Source organism: Emys orbicularis, chromosome 11 (assembly GCF_028017835.1).
Source record: "Emys orbicularis isolate rEmyOrb1 chromosome 11, rEmyOrb1.hap1, whole genome shotgun sequence".
Lineage (NCBI taxonomy): Eukaryota > Metazoa > Chordata > Testudines > Emydidae > Emys > Emys orbicularis.
In genome coordinates, this window is record NC_088693.1 from 33,684,515 (window position 1) to 33,699,057 (window position 14,543).

General features: G+C 48.0%; 1 protein-coding gene across 1 annotated transcript in view; it reads right to left on the reverse strand.

The window, feature by feature from the left end:
• The window catches only part of LOC135885297 (prolyl endopeptidase FAP-like), a 59,694-nt gene extending 45,391 nt beyond the window's left edge, over window positions 1-14,303 (reverse strand). Inside the window, exons 1-2 of the mRNA XM_065412951.1 lie at window positions 14,143-14,303; window positions 13,764-13,848 (exon numbers count right to left, since the gene is read on the reverse strand). Coding sequence (XP_065269023.1) covers window positions 13,764-13,848; window positions 14,143-14,148 — 91 coding nt within the window. The 5' untranslated portion in view covers window positions 14,149-14,303. The remainder of the gene's footprint in view (window positions 1-13,763; window positions 13,849-14,142) is intronic.
• Between the last annotated feature and the right edge of the window lie 240 nt (window positions 14,304-14,543).

Consider the following 14,543-nt stretch of genomic DNA (forward strand, 5'->3'; position numbering starts at 1 on the left):
CTACACTACGAGGGTAGTTCGATTTCTCTTAAATCGAAAATGTAGAATCGATATTGCAAGGTCGAACGTGTGTGTCCACACTAAGGACAGTAATTCGACTTTGTGAGTCCACACTAACGGGGAAAGCGTCGACATTGGAAGCGGTGCACTGTGGGCAGCTATCCCACAGTTCCCGCAGTCCCCGCTGCCCATTGGAATTCTGGGTCGAGCCACCAATGCCTTCTGGGTAAAAAAAAAGGGTCGAGGGTGCTTTTGGGTAATTGTCGTCATCCGTCCGTCACTACCGCCCTCCCTCCCTCCCTGAAAGCGCCGGCGGGAAATCAGTTCGCGCACTTTTCCGGTCAGTGACAGCGCGGACGCCACAGCACGGCGAGCATGGATCCCGCTGCGACCATCGCTGCAGTTGTGGCCGTTGTCAACGCCTCGCAGGTTATCATCCACCTTTACCAGAGGCAGATGCAGATAAACCAGGCGAGGAGGCTACGGCACCGCGGTGAGGGCCTGAAGTCTGAGAGTAGCACAGGCCTGTCAGAAAGCACGGGACCCAGCGCCGAGGACATCACGGCGACAATGGGTCATGTGGATGTTGTGGAACGGCGATTCTGGGCACGGGAAACAAGCACGGACTGGTGGGACCGCATAGTGCTGCAGGTCTGGGATGAATCACAGTGGCTGCGAAACTTTCGCATGCGGAAGGGGACTTTCCTTGAACTTTGTGAGTTGCTGTCCCCTGCCCTGAAGCGCAATGACACCCGGATGCGAGCAGCCCTGACTGTCCAGAAGCGAGTGGCCATAGCCCTCTGGAAGCTTGCAACACCGGACAGCTACCGGTCTGTCGCGAACCAGTTTGGCATGGGCAAATCTACCGTGGGGGTTGTTGTGATGCAAGTAGCCAACGCAATCGTTAAGGTACTGCTCTCAAAGGTAGTGACCCTGGGAAATGTGGAGGTCATCATAGATGGCTTCGCCGCGATGGGATTCCCAAACTGCGGTGGGGCTATAGATGGAACTCACATCCCTATCCTGGGACCGGAGCACCAGGCCAGCCAGTAAATTAATAGAAAGGGCTACTTTTCAATGGTGCTGCAAACACTGGTGGACCATCGGGGACGTTTTACAAACATCAACGTCGGATGGCCGGGCAAGGTTCATGACGCTCGCGTCTTCAGGAACTCTGGTCTGTTTAGACGGCTGCAGGAAGGTATTTACTTCCCGGACCACAAAATAACTCTTGGGGATGTGGAGATGCCTACAGTGATCCTTGGGGACCCAGCCTACCCGCTAATGCCCTGGCTCATGAAGCCCTACACTGGCGCCCTGGACACTGAAAAAGAACTGTTCAACTACCGGCTGAGCAAGTGCAGAATGGTGGTGGAGTGTGCTTTTGGCCGTCTCAAGGGGAGATGGAGAAGCTTACTGACTCGCTGTGATCTCAGCGAAACCAATATCCCCATTGTTATAGCAGCTTGCTGTGTGCTCCACAATCTCTGTGAGAGCAAGGGGGAGACCTTTATGGCGGGGTGGGAGGTTGAGGCAAATAGCCTGGCTGTTGATTACGCACAGCCAGACAGCCGGGCGATTAGAAGAGCCCAGCGGGACGCGCTGTGCATCCGGGAGGCTTTGAAAGCTAGGTTCCACAGTGAGCAGGGTAACCAGTGACTTTTAAGTTTCTGTACTGAGAAGCTGAACCTGCGACCGTTTCTTTACCCAGTTAATGTTGACTATCTTCTCCAGTTACAGACCCCCTCCACCCCCTTCCAAAAAAATAAAATCAGTTTTATTTTGTTAATGAACACCGTTGTCTGTATTACTGTTTTCGCGGGAATGTTTGAAACCTGGGATGCAGACTGTGCTGGGGAGCGGGTGTAGTGTACTGATGCAAATGATCCTTCTAAACTCCAGGAATGACAGGATTCGCAGTGGCGGACTGGTTGTTTCAACGGAGCCTGCCAGCCCTCCTGATCGGGACTGCGTGTATGTGGGGGCTATGTGACTTTATGGCAGGGGGAGGAGGGTTACAGATCCCCTGCTGCGTGGCTCTGTGATCCAGGACAAGGACCGCTGCATAAGATTTGTAACTGCCCTCCCCGCAACAAAGTCACAGTGCAACCCCTCCCCCACGCACAGAACATGAAAACCACCTCCCAGACTGACCAGGGTAACTAGTCACTGCACTGTGTATGTGCCCTGCTGCTGGACCTGCCCCCGCCTCTGTACCCTGCTAAAGGTGACTGTCCTGTCCAATTACCAAGCCCCTTCCCCCCCTTCAGACAGACTCTCCCTCAAAAGAACATGACTGAAACAGTAATGAACAGAAACGTATTTTTTATTAACAACCACACATGAAACTGGGGGGTGAAACTTGGACGGGGGCTTGGGTGAGGCGGGCAGGAAAGGACTTTTCAAATTTTGGGGAATGACAGCCTTCTGGTGCTTGAGCAGTCTGCAGGGGTGGAGTGAGAGTTTTCACGGACTCTGCCGCCCCTCCTTCTTTGGACTTTGGGCGAGGGGGGTATGGGACTTGGTGGCGGGGGAGTGCGGTTACTGATAGACTGCAGCGGGGCTCTGTCCTCCTGCCTCCGTTCCTGCAGAACATCAACAGGGCGCCGGAGCGTGTCCATTTGCTCCCTCAGAAGTCCAAGCAGCGTTTGAGTCGCCTGCTGGTCTTCCTGCCGCCACCTCTCCTCACGTTCCATGTGTGTCCGGTGCATTTGGGACAAATTCTCCCTCCAATGGTTCTGCTGTGCTGCCTGGGCTCGGGAGCAGCCCATTAGTTCTGAGAACATGTCCTCTCGCGTCTTCTTCTTCCTCCGCCTAATGTGCGCTAGCCTCTGGGAGTGTGATGCCAGGCTGGGTTGGGAGACAGTCGCAGATGTGGCTGTGGGAATGAGAAAAAGGTAGTGAATTCCTCCGAAACATAAATGTAGTTGTGAACAAAGAACATAGTCTTTCTCTGTGAACAAGACCATGCACCGCACCTATCACATGCGCACTCAGGACAAGGTCGAATTTTCGGACCTCGCCTTCAGTGCCTGGGGTTTTGCACTGCCGATCTGGGAAGCGTGGCAGGACACCGTAATCTCTGTAGCAGGCAAACATGGTAAGCCGTAGACTTGTGGCTGCTTAAAACTTTAGTAGTACCACTGGCCTCCTTTCACATTGAAAGCAATGCCAGTCTCTGCTGCCAGCAATCGGCCAAGCATGAACTCTGGCCCTGTCCCACCCCCTCGCGGCTGTCCCAGGGAAAGATCCCTGTATGCTGCCCCTCTCCCGCCTCCACCGCGTGGCTGTAAACCAGCAGTTACAGTTCTGTAAAGGAACTTGCAAGCAGTCCCAATACTAACAGTCCCCTACCTAATTCAAAGCAGGTCATCATGAGCGACATAACTATCATGAGGATCTCGGACAGCGAGAAGGAAAGGATGCTTCGGGAAAGCCTGCAAAGACCAGGGCCCTATGCTGCCATGCTGTGCAAGGCAATGATCCCGGAGTACTTGCTTGTCTCCTGGCGCGGGAACGTCTCCTACTTCAGAGGACCCAGTAAGGCCGCTCTCCCCAGGAACCTGATGAACAGGCTTTCCCATTACCTGCAGGAGAGCTTCGTCGAGATGTCCGTGGAGGATTATTGCTCTATCCCCGGACATATAGAACGGATTTTCATATAGCTGCAGTGGCAGGGACTAAAGAGTGGAGTAGCTTGGGCAGCAGAATCATGCACAACTGGACACTGTTAGATTTTTTTTAAATAGTTGGAACTGAATACTTAAGCGCCCAGGGTAAAGAAATCATGAAGAACACATTGTTCTTATTCTTAATATTCCAGTTTTGTTAAAAATAAATGTTTAGATGTTTAAAGCACTTACCGCTTGATCCTTCCCCTGAATCTGTGTCCGGGTTACATGCTGGGGAGGGTTGGTAGGGGATCTCTGTAAAGGTGATGAAGAGCTCCTGGCTGTCGGGGAAATCAGCTTGGTAAGCGCTGTCGACTGCCTCATCCTCCTCATCTCCTTCCTCATCTTCCCCATCCGCTACCATGTCCGAGGAAGCGGCCGTGGACAATATCCCATCCTCAGAGTCGACGGTCAGTGGTGGGGTAGTGGTGGCGGCCGCACCTAGGATGGAATGCAGTGCCTCGTAGAAACAGGATGTGTGGGGCTGGGATCCGGATCATCCGTTTGCCTCTTTGGTCTTCTGGTAGCCTTGTCTCAGCTCCTTGATTTTCACGCGGCACTGCGTTGCATCCCGGCTGTATCCTCTCTTTGCCATGGCTTTAGAGATCTTCTCATAGATCTTTGCGTTCCGTCTTTTGGAGCGCAGCTCGGAAAGCACGGACTCATCGCCCCACACAGCGATGAGATCCAAGACTTCCCAATCAGTCCATGCTGGGGCCCTCTTTCTATTCTGGGATTGCACGGCCATCTCTGCTGGAGAGCTCTGCATCGTTGCCAGTGCTGCTGAGCTCGCCACGATGTCCAAACAGGAAATGAGATTCAAACTGCCCAGACAGGAAAAGGAATTCAAATTTTCCCGGGGCTTTTCCTGTGTGGCTGGTCAGAGCATCCGAGCTCGGACTGCTGTCCAGAGCGTCAACAGAGTGGTGCACTGTGGGATAGCTCCCGGAGCTATTAGCGTCGATTTCCATCCACACCAAGCCTAATTCGATATGGCCATGTCGAATTTAGCGCTACTCCCCTCGTTGGGGAGGAGTACAGAAGTCGAATTTAAGAGACCTCTATGTCGAACTAAATAGCCTCGTGGTGTGGACGGGTGCAGGGTTAATTCGATGTAACGGCGCTAAATTCGACATAAACGCCTAGTGTAGACCAGGCCACAGGTAAATTGACACAGTGCACTAGTATTGTGCGCACATGTTCTATTATCATAATCACATTTCCCACTCCCAATCAAGGATGCGGGCACAAACCAATCCTTAGTTCCTTTGCTCTCCTGGCTCCAGCATCAGTTTTCAGAGGTGCACTTTCTGGCTGCATATACAGGCCTCTACACCAGCACAGACATCAACCCACTCCTGACATTTCCCCCCATCCTCACATATGTTTTGCAGAATAACATTAATGGCATTATACACGCTGGCATCCAAACGGCTTTGTAGGCAGCACCATCTTGCCTTCAGTTGAACAAATGTACATTCTACCACCATCCATCAACTGCTGTGTGTTTAATTTAACCTTCTTCTGCCTGGTGCTCCCATACCAGGGGAGGGTTTCATGAACCAGGGCAGTATGTTATAGATAAACTGGCTCTCCCAAAATAATGGTGGTCACTAGACACCCCTTTGATATCCATATTATTGGTAGGGAATAAAGTCCCAGATTGTCCAAATTTGAAGACGCCAGATCTCCAGAATACCAGGGCATCATTCACCCTACTAGTGTATCCTAAATTGCGGTTTGTGAACTTCCCTCTATTGGTAATCAGACCTGCATAATGATTGACTAGTATCCTTTCTGGTTTGCATATTCACTTGCACTTGGGGGTGGGTGTGCAGACATAATGGAAAGGACTGGGGTGTAGGCGATCTGACCTATCAGCCACAGCCGGGCTGGAGTCCACACATCAGGGATGATAGTCAGTAAGCAGGAGTCGGAGGAATTACTAGAGCTGAGTTCAATAAGCAAGTTTTGGGGTCAAAGTTAGGCCAGGGTCAAAGACCAGAGATCAGAAGTAGGACCAGGCTGGAATCAGGAGGCAGGAATCAGGATTAGAGTCAGGCTGGAGTCAGAGACTAGAGAGCAGAGGTAGTACTAGGCTAGAGTCAGGAGGCAAGAGTCAAGGCCAGAGATCAGGAGATAAGGTGAGGTCTGGAGTCGCAGCAGGCCCATTTTCTAAGCAAAAAATAAAGTTTTTTAAAGAGGGTGAGCATTTCTGAGTGAAAATCAGCAGTTTTCAAGCTACAATGTATTAGTTTCCTAAAGAAAGCAGGAAAGATAGCTCTCATTATAAATATGTAATATTTCATATTTTCACAAGTTTTAAGTATTAGAATAGCCATGTAATCAAAGTTACAAATACAGGGAAATCACGTAAACTGCAACTACATTTTATGTTAAATTCTCTGAAAGAAAAATTGTGAATTTCTTAGTTCTACATTAGCAAACTTGATGGCAGTTTCCCCCCCACAGTGTTGTTATTAAATTCTTCTTATAATTCATATAGTATTTACAGATTACACCTTTTTGTTTATTTTGGAAGAGGGAACTTAGCTTTCTTCCTAGGTAAGCCTCCAGTGGAGTTAAACCTCTTTCAAGAACTCCAACTTCTCACAGCTAAGCAGTGTTGTGAAACATAAAATTCTGACTCACCATCTATTTCCTGTTCTTGTCTGACTTGCAAGATTTGCAGCCACAAAAAACTCATACATCCGTCTCTGGAAACTGAGTAGGATGTATGAGTAGGATTCAAGGACAAATTGGATCTTTATATAGATAGAGATAACATCCACAGTTCCATTAGCTAGAGTAAAAAAAGAATAAGGAGTATAAACCCTTATATTGATGGGCCAATACCAAAGACTAACTGCTTGGGATTAAGGAAATACTTACATATGGATGAGTTAACCCATAATTGTTTTTAAACAGAATTTCTTGAATCTTCCTCTAAAGCATCTGGTACTGGAGACTGATGGGAACAGGACACTGTAGTTGATGGATATTGGAACTAATCACTAGTTTAACCTGGTATAAGCAATTCCTGTTTCCTCTCAGTGAGGCTTTGGGCAGAGCCTGATGCCAAGCCAGCACTTGTCCATGGACAAGATAAACACATCCAAATCCATTAAGTTGGACTTCTTTGTGATATCTCATACACCTTACCAAATATTCCTCTCACCTCCAAGAAGCTGATGAGATGAAGGGAAACGTTGTGAAATTACTCATATCCTTCCAATCTGACTGAACCCAGTAGATTGCTATGGCACCTTTTCCTCTGTCTCCAAAGCCCTCACCTGTAGAGACTCAGAAGGTTCAGTCCTATTATTATTCAACTGCTTTGTGCATGCAGCAAAACTTTTTGGCTTAAGAATCAGCCTAAAGAAGCCAGAAGTCATGGTCCAGCCTCAACGTAAAAGTACTGCAACTATGCCAGTTGTGTCCATCAATGATGTTCCACACAAGCTCGTTGACAAATTTTGCTACGTAGGCAGTGTCGTTTCATGAGATTGATGACAACATTACTGAGTGTATTGGTTCAGCCACCAATGCCTTCGGAAGACTTCAGCATCATCTCTGGAATGAACACTGGGTGAGACTCCAAACAAAAACTGATGTTTATTGTGCCATTGTCATCACCAAACTCCTCTGTGGTTGCTATACGTAGACTACTTAGCAACACCACATAAAATGTTTGGATCAATTCCACCTACAACATCTACAGCAGATAAAAGGAATTCAATGGCATGATTTGATTCCAAACACCGAGGTCCTTCAGTGCTGTAACATCACAGGCATTGAAGCTTTTAAGTGAGAGTGCAGCTGAGATGATTCTGTCATGTGGTCAGTATGTCTGACAGTAGAATACCGAAGGCTGCCTTTTACAGAGAATTGCAGACTGGAACTCGTTTGGGAGCAGACCAAGAAAACCTTCAAAGACACTGTCAAGGCCAACCTCCAATCTTGCAATGTTGACCTCAACCCCCCCAAGTATTTCTCAAATGCGGCCACCCGGGCCTTTTCTCACAGCCACATCCTCCTGGGTAGTGATTGGGAGAGGGGACAAAGCAGCAACCCCTCTCCTGGGACCACTAGCAGGGATTGGGCCTTGCCCCCTCTGGAGACACAAAAATTAGAGAAGCAGACAGCCAGTGAGTTCAGGGCCGGCGCTTCCATTTAGGCGACCTAGGCGGTTGCCTAGGGCACCAGGATTTGGGGGGGCGGCAATTCGGCGGCGGGGGGGCCTTCTGCGCTCCAGGTCTTCAGCGGCAATTCTGCGGCGGATCCTTCACTCGCTCCGGGACCCGCCGCTGAAGTGCCCCGAAGACCGGGAGCGCGGAAGGACCCCCCCGCCGCAGAATTGCCGACGACGACCGGGAGCGCAGAAGGACACCTGCCTAGGGCGCCAAAAACCCTGGCGCCGCTCCTGAGTTCCCTACCTTCCTGGGGTTGGTGGGGTTGGGATTCAGCCCTGGAGTGGTGGGCAGCAGGCTCCTGCCACAGGGCTTCAGGCTCCATCTCTGGCCCCTGGGGTGCTTCCCCGGGCCCTGTCCCAGGCCCCTGGGTGCAGGCTTTCGGGCTCTGTCCCCAGGCTGCGAAGCGGCAGGCTCTGGCCCCCATCCATTCCCCTATCACCTGTGGTCCCGCTGCCTTCCTACCCACCTCCCCATCCAGGGCTTAATTCGTTCCGGGGCTGAGTAAGTCTGCTGTGAAAAGTGATACACCTCTACCCCGATATAACGCTGTCCTTGGGAGCCAAAAAATCTTACCGCATTATAGGTGAAACTGCGTTATATCGAACTTGCTTTGATCCACCGGAGTGTGCAGCCCCGCCCCCCGGAGCACTGCTTTACCGCGTTATATCCAAATTCGTGTTATATTGGGTCGCGTTATATAGGGGTAGAGGTGTATTTGTATGTTTGTTAATATCACTTTTCACAGCAGACTTAGTAGCTAGCTAGGAGGCTGTGAAAAGTGATATTAACATAAAAGTATCACTTTTCACAGCAGTAGACTTACTAGCCAGCAAGTCCAAAAAAAAAAAAAAAAAAAGAAGAAGAAACAATAACAAAAAAGACAAGAACGTGGAAAGCACCTTATTTGTGTTTCCATTGTATTTAGGTCCAGTAAAGAATAGACAACTGTAGATTATTTTTATTATTGAGTCTTCAAAAAAACTCCTACATAAATAAATTACAATGATTTGGACATGTATATGTGCATATTTATTTGTTTTTCCTAAAGTTAATTAAGTATTTTAGGAAAAATTGTCAGTGTGACCATCAGCAAGAGTTGGTTGCCACGCTCTGAGGCCACCAAAACATTTGTTGTGAGAACCCAAAAGCTTGTGACAAGATCCAATGCCAGCAGCTCTGCCACCTAGGACTGAAAGATTTCAAGACACAGCAGATTGTTGCAGTTAAGGAGAGACGTGCAAGGCGTAAAGCTAAAAGCAGTGCACATTCATCTACAATAGTCTTCACCTGTGGCACTTGTAGATGGGGCTGCAGGTCCAAAACTGGTCTTTGGTGTCATCTCAAGACTCAAAATAACTAACTGTAGCTCATCTGTCGAACTCGCTGAGAGACCTTATCATCATCATCATTATTCAACCTCTATATCATGGATGGGCAACTTTATGGTAGTAGAAGGGCCATAAAATCCACTAAAACCCTTTGGCGGGCAAGGGGGATGTGACATGGTAGGGGAAGGTTTGGGTTCTGGTCCAGGGGAGTGTGACATGGGGAGGGATAGGAGGTCAGGTCTTGCTCCAAGGTTTGTCACCAGGCAGTGGTAGTTCCCATCCCTGTTCCCTGTTCACACCTGTCGACTCTCACCACATGATGCACACATCTGCATGCTAGTGAGCCCCTCCCCGCATGATGCCCAGTCCTCTTCCTGGCCCTGGTGTCCCTGGATTCCCTGCATTGAGCTGGGTCTGTGGCAGGCCAAATAAAGCAATCTGGTGAGCTGGATGCAGGTTCTAGGCTGCTGGATCCCTTTGGAAGAACTGGTGAGACAATATGGGCTGCAGTGCCAGCAGTACATAAATGACACGCAGCTCTGCATTGCCTTGACATCCACCATAAAGAGCATCATCTCCCAGCTTTCTCAGTGCTTAGCTGGAACTCAAAATCTGGATGAAGAAATGGCTAAAGGTGAACGTTAAGCAAGACTGAGGTGATACTAGTAGGAAAGGGAAAGTGCTCTGAAGTGTTTGTCTCCTCTGTAGCATCCCCCACTATCTGCAGCAGCTACTTTCCGAGAGTTAAACCAGTTCTCAATCTTTGGGTCCTTTTGGACTCCTCCCTAGAGCTGGGTGATTGACTGATTTTTTGGTTTGCTGGAAGTTCCAAAAAAAATCGTTAAAAAATTGGGGGGGGGGGGGGGAATTGGTTCAACCCAAACCAAAATTGAAATTTTTCAGAATTCTCAGTGAACTGCAGAAATTGATCAAAATTTTAGTTTGGGTCAGTATAATTTGTAATGGGATGTCCACCCCTACAAGCCCTGGGTGGGTTAAGGTGGGCCAATTAACTTTATATGCTGCACCCAGACAGTAGTTAGTGATTAAGAAGGCCCAACTGCAGATGAAGCCCAGGTGGGGGAGAATCTGGGCTAGGAGTATAAACCAGGAAATGAGAACAGGAAGAGACTGCAGGGAGGAGGTCTGCAATCTGTCCCTGAGGGAAAGGGAGTTGGCTAGGGACAAGGAGGAGATCCAGGGGAAGAGTAAACCCTGGTGTCTCACCCCAGACTGGGGAGTCCAGCAAGAGGCTGAGAAGAGTGAAGTAGCCATGGGGAGAAGAGGAATCTCCTGTGGGAAATACAAAGATAGGCAAAGAGATAGAGAAGTGTGGTAGGAAGAAGCCCAGGGAAACAGCAACAGGATTTGAGACTAAGCAGACCTGAATTGCTACTCATAGGGTCCCTGGTCTGGAACCTGGAGAAATGGACCGGCCTGAGTTCCCCTAGCAGCCACTGTGAAAATAGCACAGGACCTGGAGACGTGGAACGGAAGACTGTCTGAGATGGTATCTGGACACCTTGTCCAGTGGGACTTTGTTACTCCAGGATGGTGGGGAGACTATATAGTGAGCTCCACCGTGGGCCAAGTCACCAAGAGTTAACACCCCGAGTCACAGAGAGAGGGAGAGAAAGAGGCCACAATGTGAGCAATTGACAGAAGGGGCCCCAGATGGGGCATCAGTTAATTCCCAGACCCAGCGACAAGGAGGTGCATCTGTGGTGAGTGAACCCCTTTGCCTGGCCCAAAATGAAAGCTTTTGTTTCAGTTCTGATCCTTTTAATAAAAGCAAAGTAAATGAAGGGCTAAATTGACAAAACTTGCAACTTTTAGCCCAGTGATTTGTGCACTCACCAGATTTGAATCCCCATTCTAAAACAGGGACTTGAAGCCTGGTCTTCCCCCTCCCAGGTGAGTGCCCTACCCACCAGGCTACTGGCTATTCTACAGTCACTCCTGTAGAAACTGTTCCAATGAATATTTAATTATTTATAAACAGTGGAGCAGTGACTTGCACTTGGATAGTGCGCTCACCTGGGATGTGGGAGACCCACCAGGTGATAGAATCATTCTTATGCTCTCTTTGGCCCAATGATTGAAGCCAAAGTCCTTTTGTAAATCTAGCCTAACTTTTTTTTTGTCTGAAACTATTCAGTGAATGTGTGTTAAACGAGTTAATCGTTTCGGTCAACCCCAAACTGCATTTCTTGGTGAAAAAGCTCTACTGCTCATTGAGTGCTGCTAGATCCCCAAATAGCCAGGGCAACAAAATACACACATTTCCATCTGCAACAGACCAGAAGATTGTGCCCCCACCGTATCAGCCACAGACCTGGTCACAATAAACCACAGACTTGTCACTGCGAGGTTGATTTTCATAACTAATTTATTTAGGAATTAAACCTCACATACTGAAAATGCTCAAACCGTGGTGTTCAGTGATCTCTCGGTGCTTAAGGTGCTTACAAGAGATCCGCTGTATTCTGTGTCTGGTTCCAATTGGCTGTGCATAACAAGAAGAGCTTCACAGTGTCCCAGCCAGGCACAGTCTGGGAATCTCAGTCCTTAAAAGCAAAGTCCACCATACCTCACAAACTAGCCAAAAACACAGCAGTCTGTCTGCTTACCATCATGGGTCACCATGAATGCACTATTCATGAATGCACTATTCACCTCAGTACTATTCTTTTGGCACTGTTTCCCCATTGGATACAGTCTAGATCAGGGTGGGCAAACTATGGCCCAGAGGCTGCATCCAGGCCTTCAGACATTTTAATCCGGCCCTTGAGCTCCAGCTGGGGACTGGGGTCTGGGGCTTGCCCTGCTCCGCACATGCAGGGCTCTGTGTGGCTCCCGGAAGCAGCAGCACGTGCCCCCTCTGCCTCCTACGTGTAGGGGCAGCCAGGGGGCTCCACACACTGCCCCTGCAGCTCCCATTGGCCAGCAATCACGGCCAATGGGAGCTGCAGGGGCAGTGCCTGTGGACGGAGCAGCACGCAGAGCCGCCTGGCCATGCCTCTGCATAGGAGCTGAAGGGAGGATATGCCGCTGCTTCCAGGAGCTGCTTGAGGTAAGTGCTGCCCGGAGCCTGCACCCCTGACCCTGTCCTGTGCCCCAACCCCCTGCCCCAGCCCTGATCCCCCTCCCATCCTCCGAACTCCAGCCAGGAGCACCCTCCTGCACCCCCAACCCTCATCCCCAGCCCCACTCCAGAGCCCACACCCCCAACCAAAGCCCTCACCCCCCCCGTACCCCAACCCCCAATTTCGTGAGCATTCATGGCCTGCCATACAATTTCCATACCCAGATGTGGCTCTCAGGCCAAAATGTTTGCCCACCCCTGTTCTAGATGAAGGTCTCTGTTCTGATACTCAAAGCCCCCCATGGGATCAGCCTTAACTACCAGAGAACTCCCTTTTCCCTCCATGACTGCAACTCCCATAACAGCTTCGTTTCACAGACACAATAAAAATGCAAAGAGGCTCATAAGTTGGAGAAAGAACTTTCACAGTAGCTGGATCTACACTATGGAACTCACTCCCACAAAACATAAGTTTATGGTCATAGACCTCATCACTTCTGGGACTAAATTCAAAACTCCTTCCTTTGACTTCGCTCCTCTGCAGTAAGTTATTCAAAACACACCCCCTCCCCAACAAAACAGCAAAAAATCCCTATAAACTAACCAAGCTATTTTCCCCTTAGGCTGAGAAGAAAGAAAAAAGCCTGCTATTTTTATTATTATTTCTTCTTTTAAATGCTTGGGAGGGACTAAGATACTATGGGGGCTATGCGAGTACTTAGATAAATTAGATAGCTCTTATAAGACACCTCACCTGGAAAACCTGCCTATGCTAATAGGCCACTGCCACTCAAGTCCTGAATTTAAGACCACACCTGTCAGAATCATCATACCAAAAACCATTATTTTAAAATGGAGCTACAGTAATTAGCTCAGGGAGGAACAGGTCCATAAGACATCTGCAAACCTCACAGTGTGACAAGCCCTTCTCGAGAGCCAGCCAAATAATGAAACACATTGCTGGCTAATATTTCATTCAAAACATGTTATGTCATTTGTAAATAGTCACAAACTAATCAAGCCTCCTTCCCCCTCATAAAAGCAATGCATTGAGCTAATACTTTATTGTAAAAATATCTTCTGCAATTATTATTCAACCATCTGTAACCTAATGCAAGTTCCCCAAATCCAAAGCAAATAACAACCGATCATGAGAGTGTCACTGCCCCAAAGACAAATACTAACAGATCATAGGAGTATGATGAAAACTATGTTTGCAGTCCTGTCAAAGCACATTATCTGTCATACACGGTAAAGTTAATGCAGGTGCCTTTCACTTGAAAGAGCTCCTTGTATCAACATATGCTGGCATCTTCATTTCTTCAGGAACTTTAAACTGTCAGTAAAACATTCCTATAAGCTGAGAAAGCCACAGCAACACTGGCAGGACAACACTTTTATAAAAAGTATTTATTTATTTTTTTACTTATTTTAAAACAACATCCAAGATGTGTTTTTCAATGCATTACACTATAAATTGTCTTACCTCTTGCTGGAAGTAGTATAATGCACATAACTAATGAGGAAAGCAAAAGGCATACGATCACTCCAAATATGATTTTTAGCCGGGTCTGTAGGATAAAAACAAATAATTATGTTTACAGTATCCTCTGCAGTGGATATATTATAGCTTTGTTTGTAACTAAATACCCCCACCACAAAAAGAAAGAGTATTCTAGTTAATTGCTGACATCCATCCAAGTCAACGAGCATACATCTTCCTGTAGTACATTTAGAACTGTTTTTCTTCCTCTCTCCTGTGAAGCAAATACTTACAGATTAGAGCCTGGCCCTGTGCAACAATAGAAAGTTTACAACAATAGATCCAGCGGTTTTTAAAGGTTGAATTTGGTTCACATACTGACCTTCATTTTTCCAGATGTAGTCTAAAAGAATGAAAATTCTTTCTTCTGGGTGTTGGTCAGTGGATCTGTGAGAGGAGTCTGAAATAGCAGGCTCTGCTTTCACAGTCAGAGGCCAAACCTGAGGAAAAAAATGTGTCTATGTACTTTTGAAAACCGTGCCAAATTTCAAAGGTTTTCTGGAAAATTAGAAACAGATTTTTGGGAGTGTTCTTGGCCTGGAAGTGACCCATGGGTTGCTGTGGGAGTGGTAATTATATTCTCCCTCTCTATGTAAACTGTAACCAACTTCTGCTTACGGAAACTTATGGGTTTTATGACTCAACAGTAAGACTGATATATGCTGTTTGCCTCTAAAAAGTATAGTGTATTTTGGCAAACCTCAGGGTTTTAGAATCCATTGA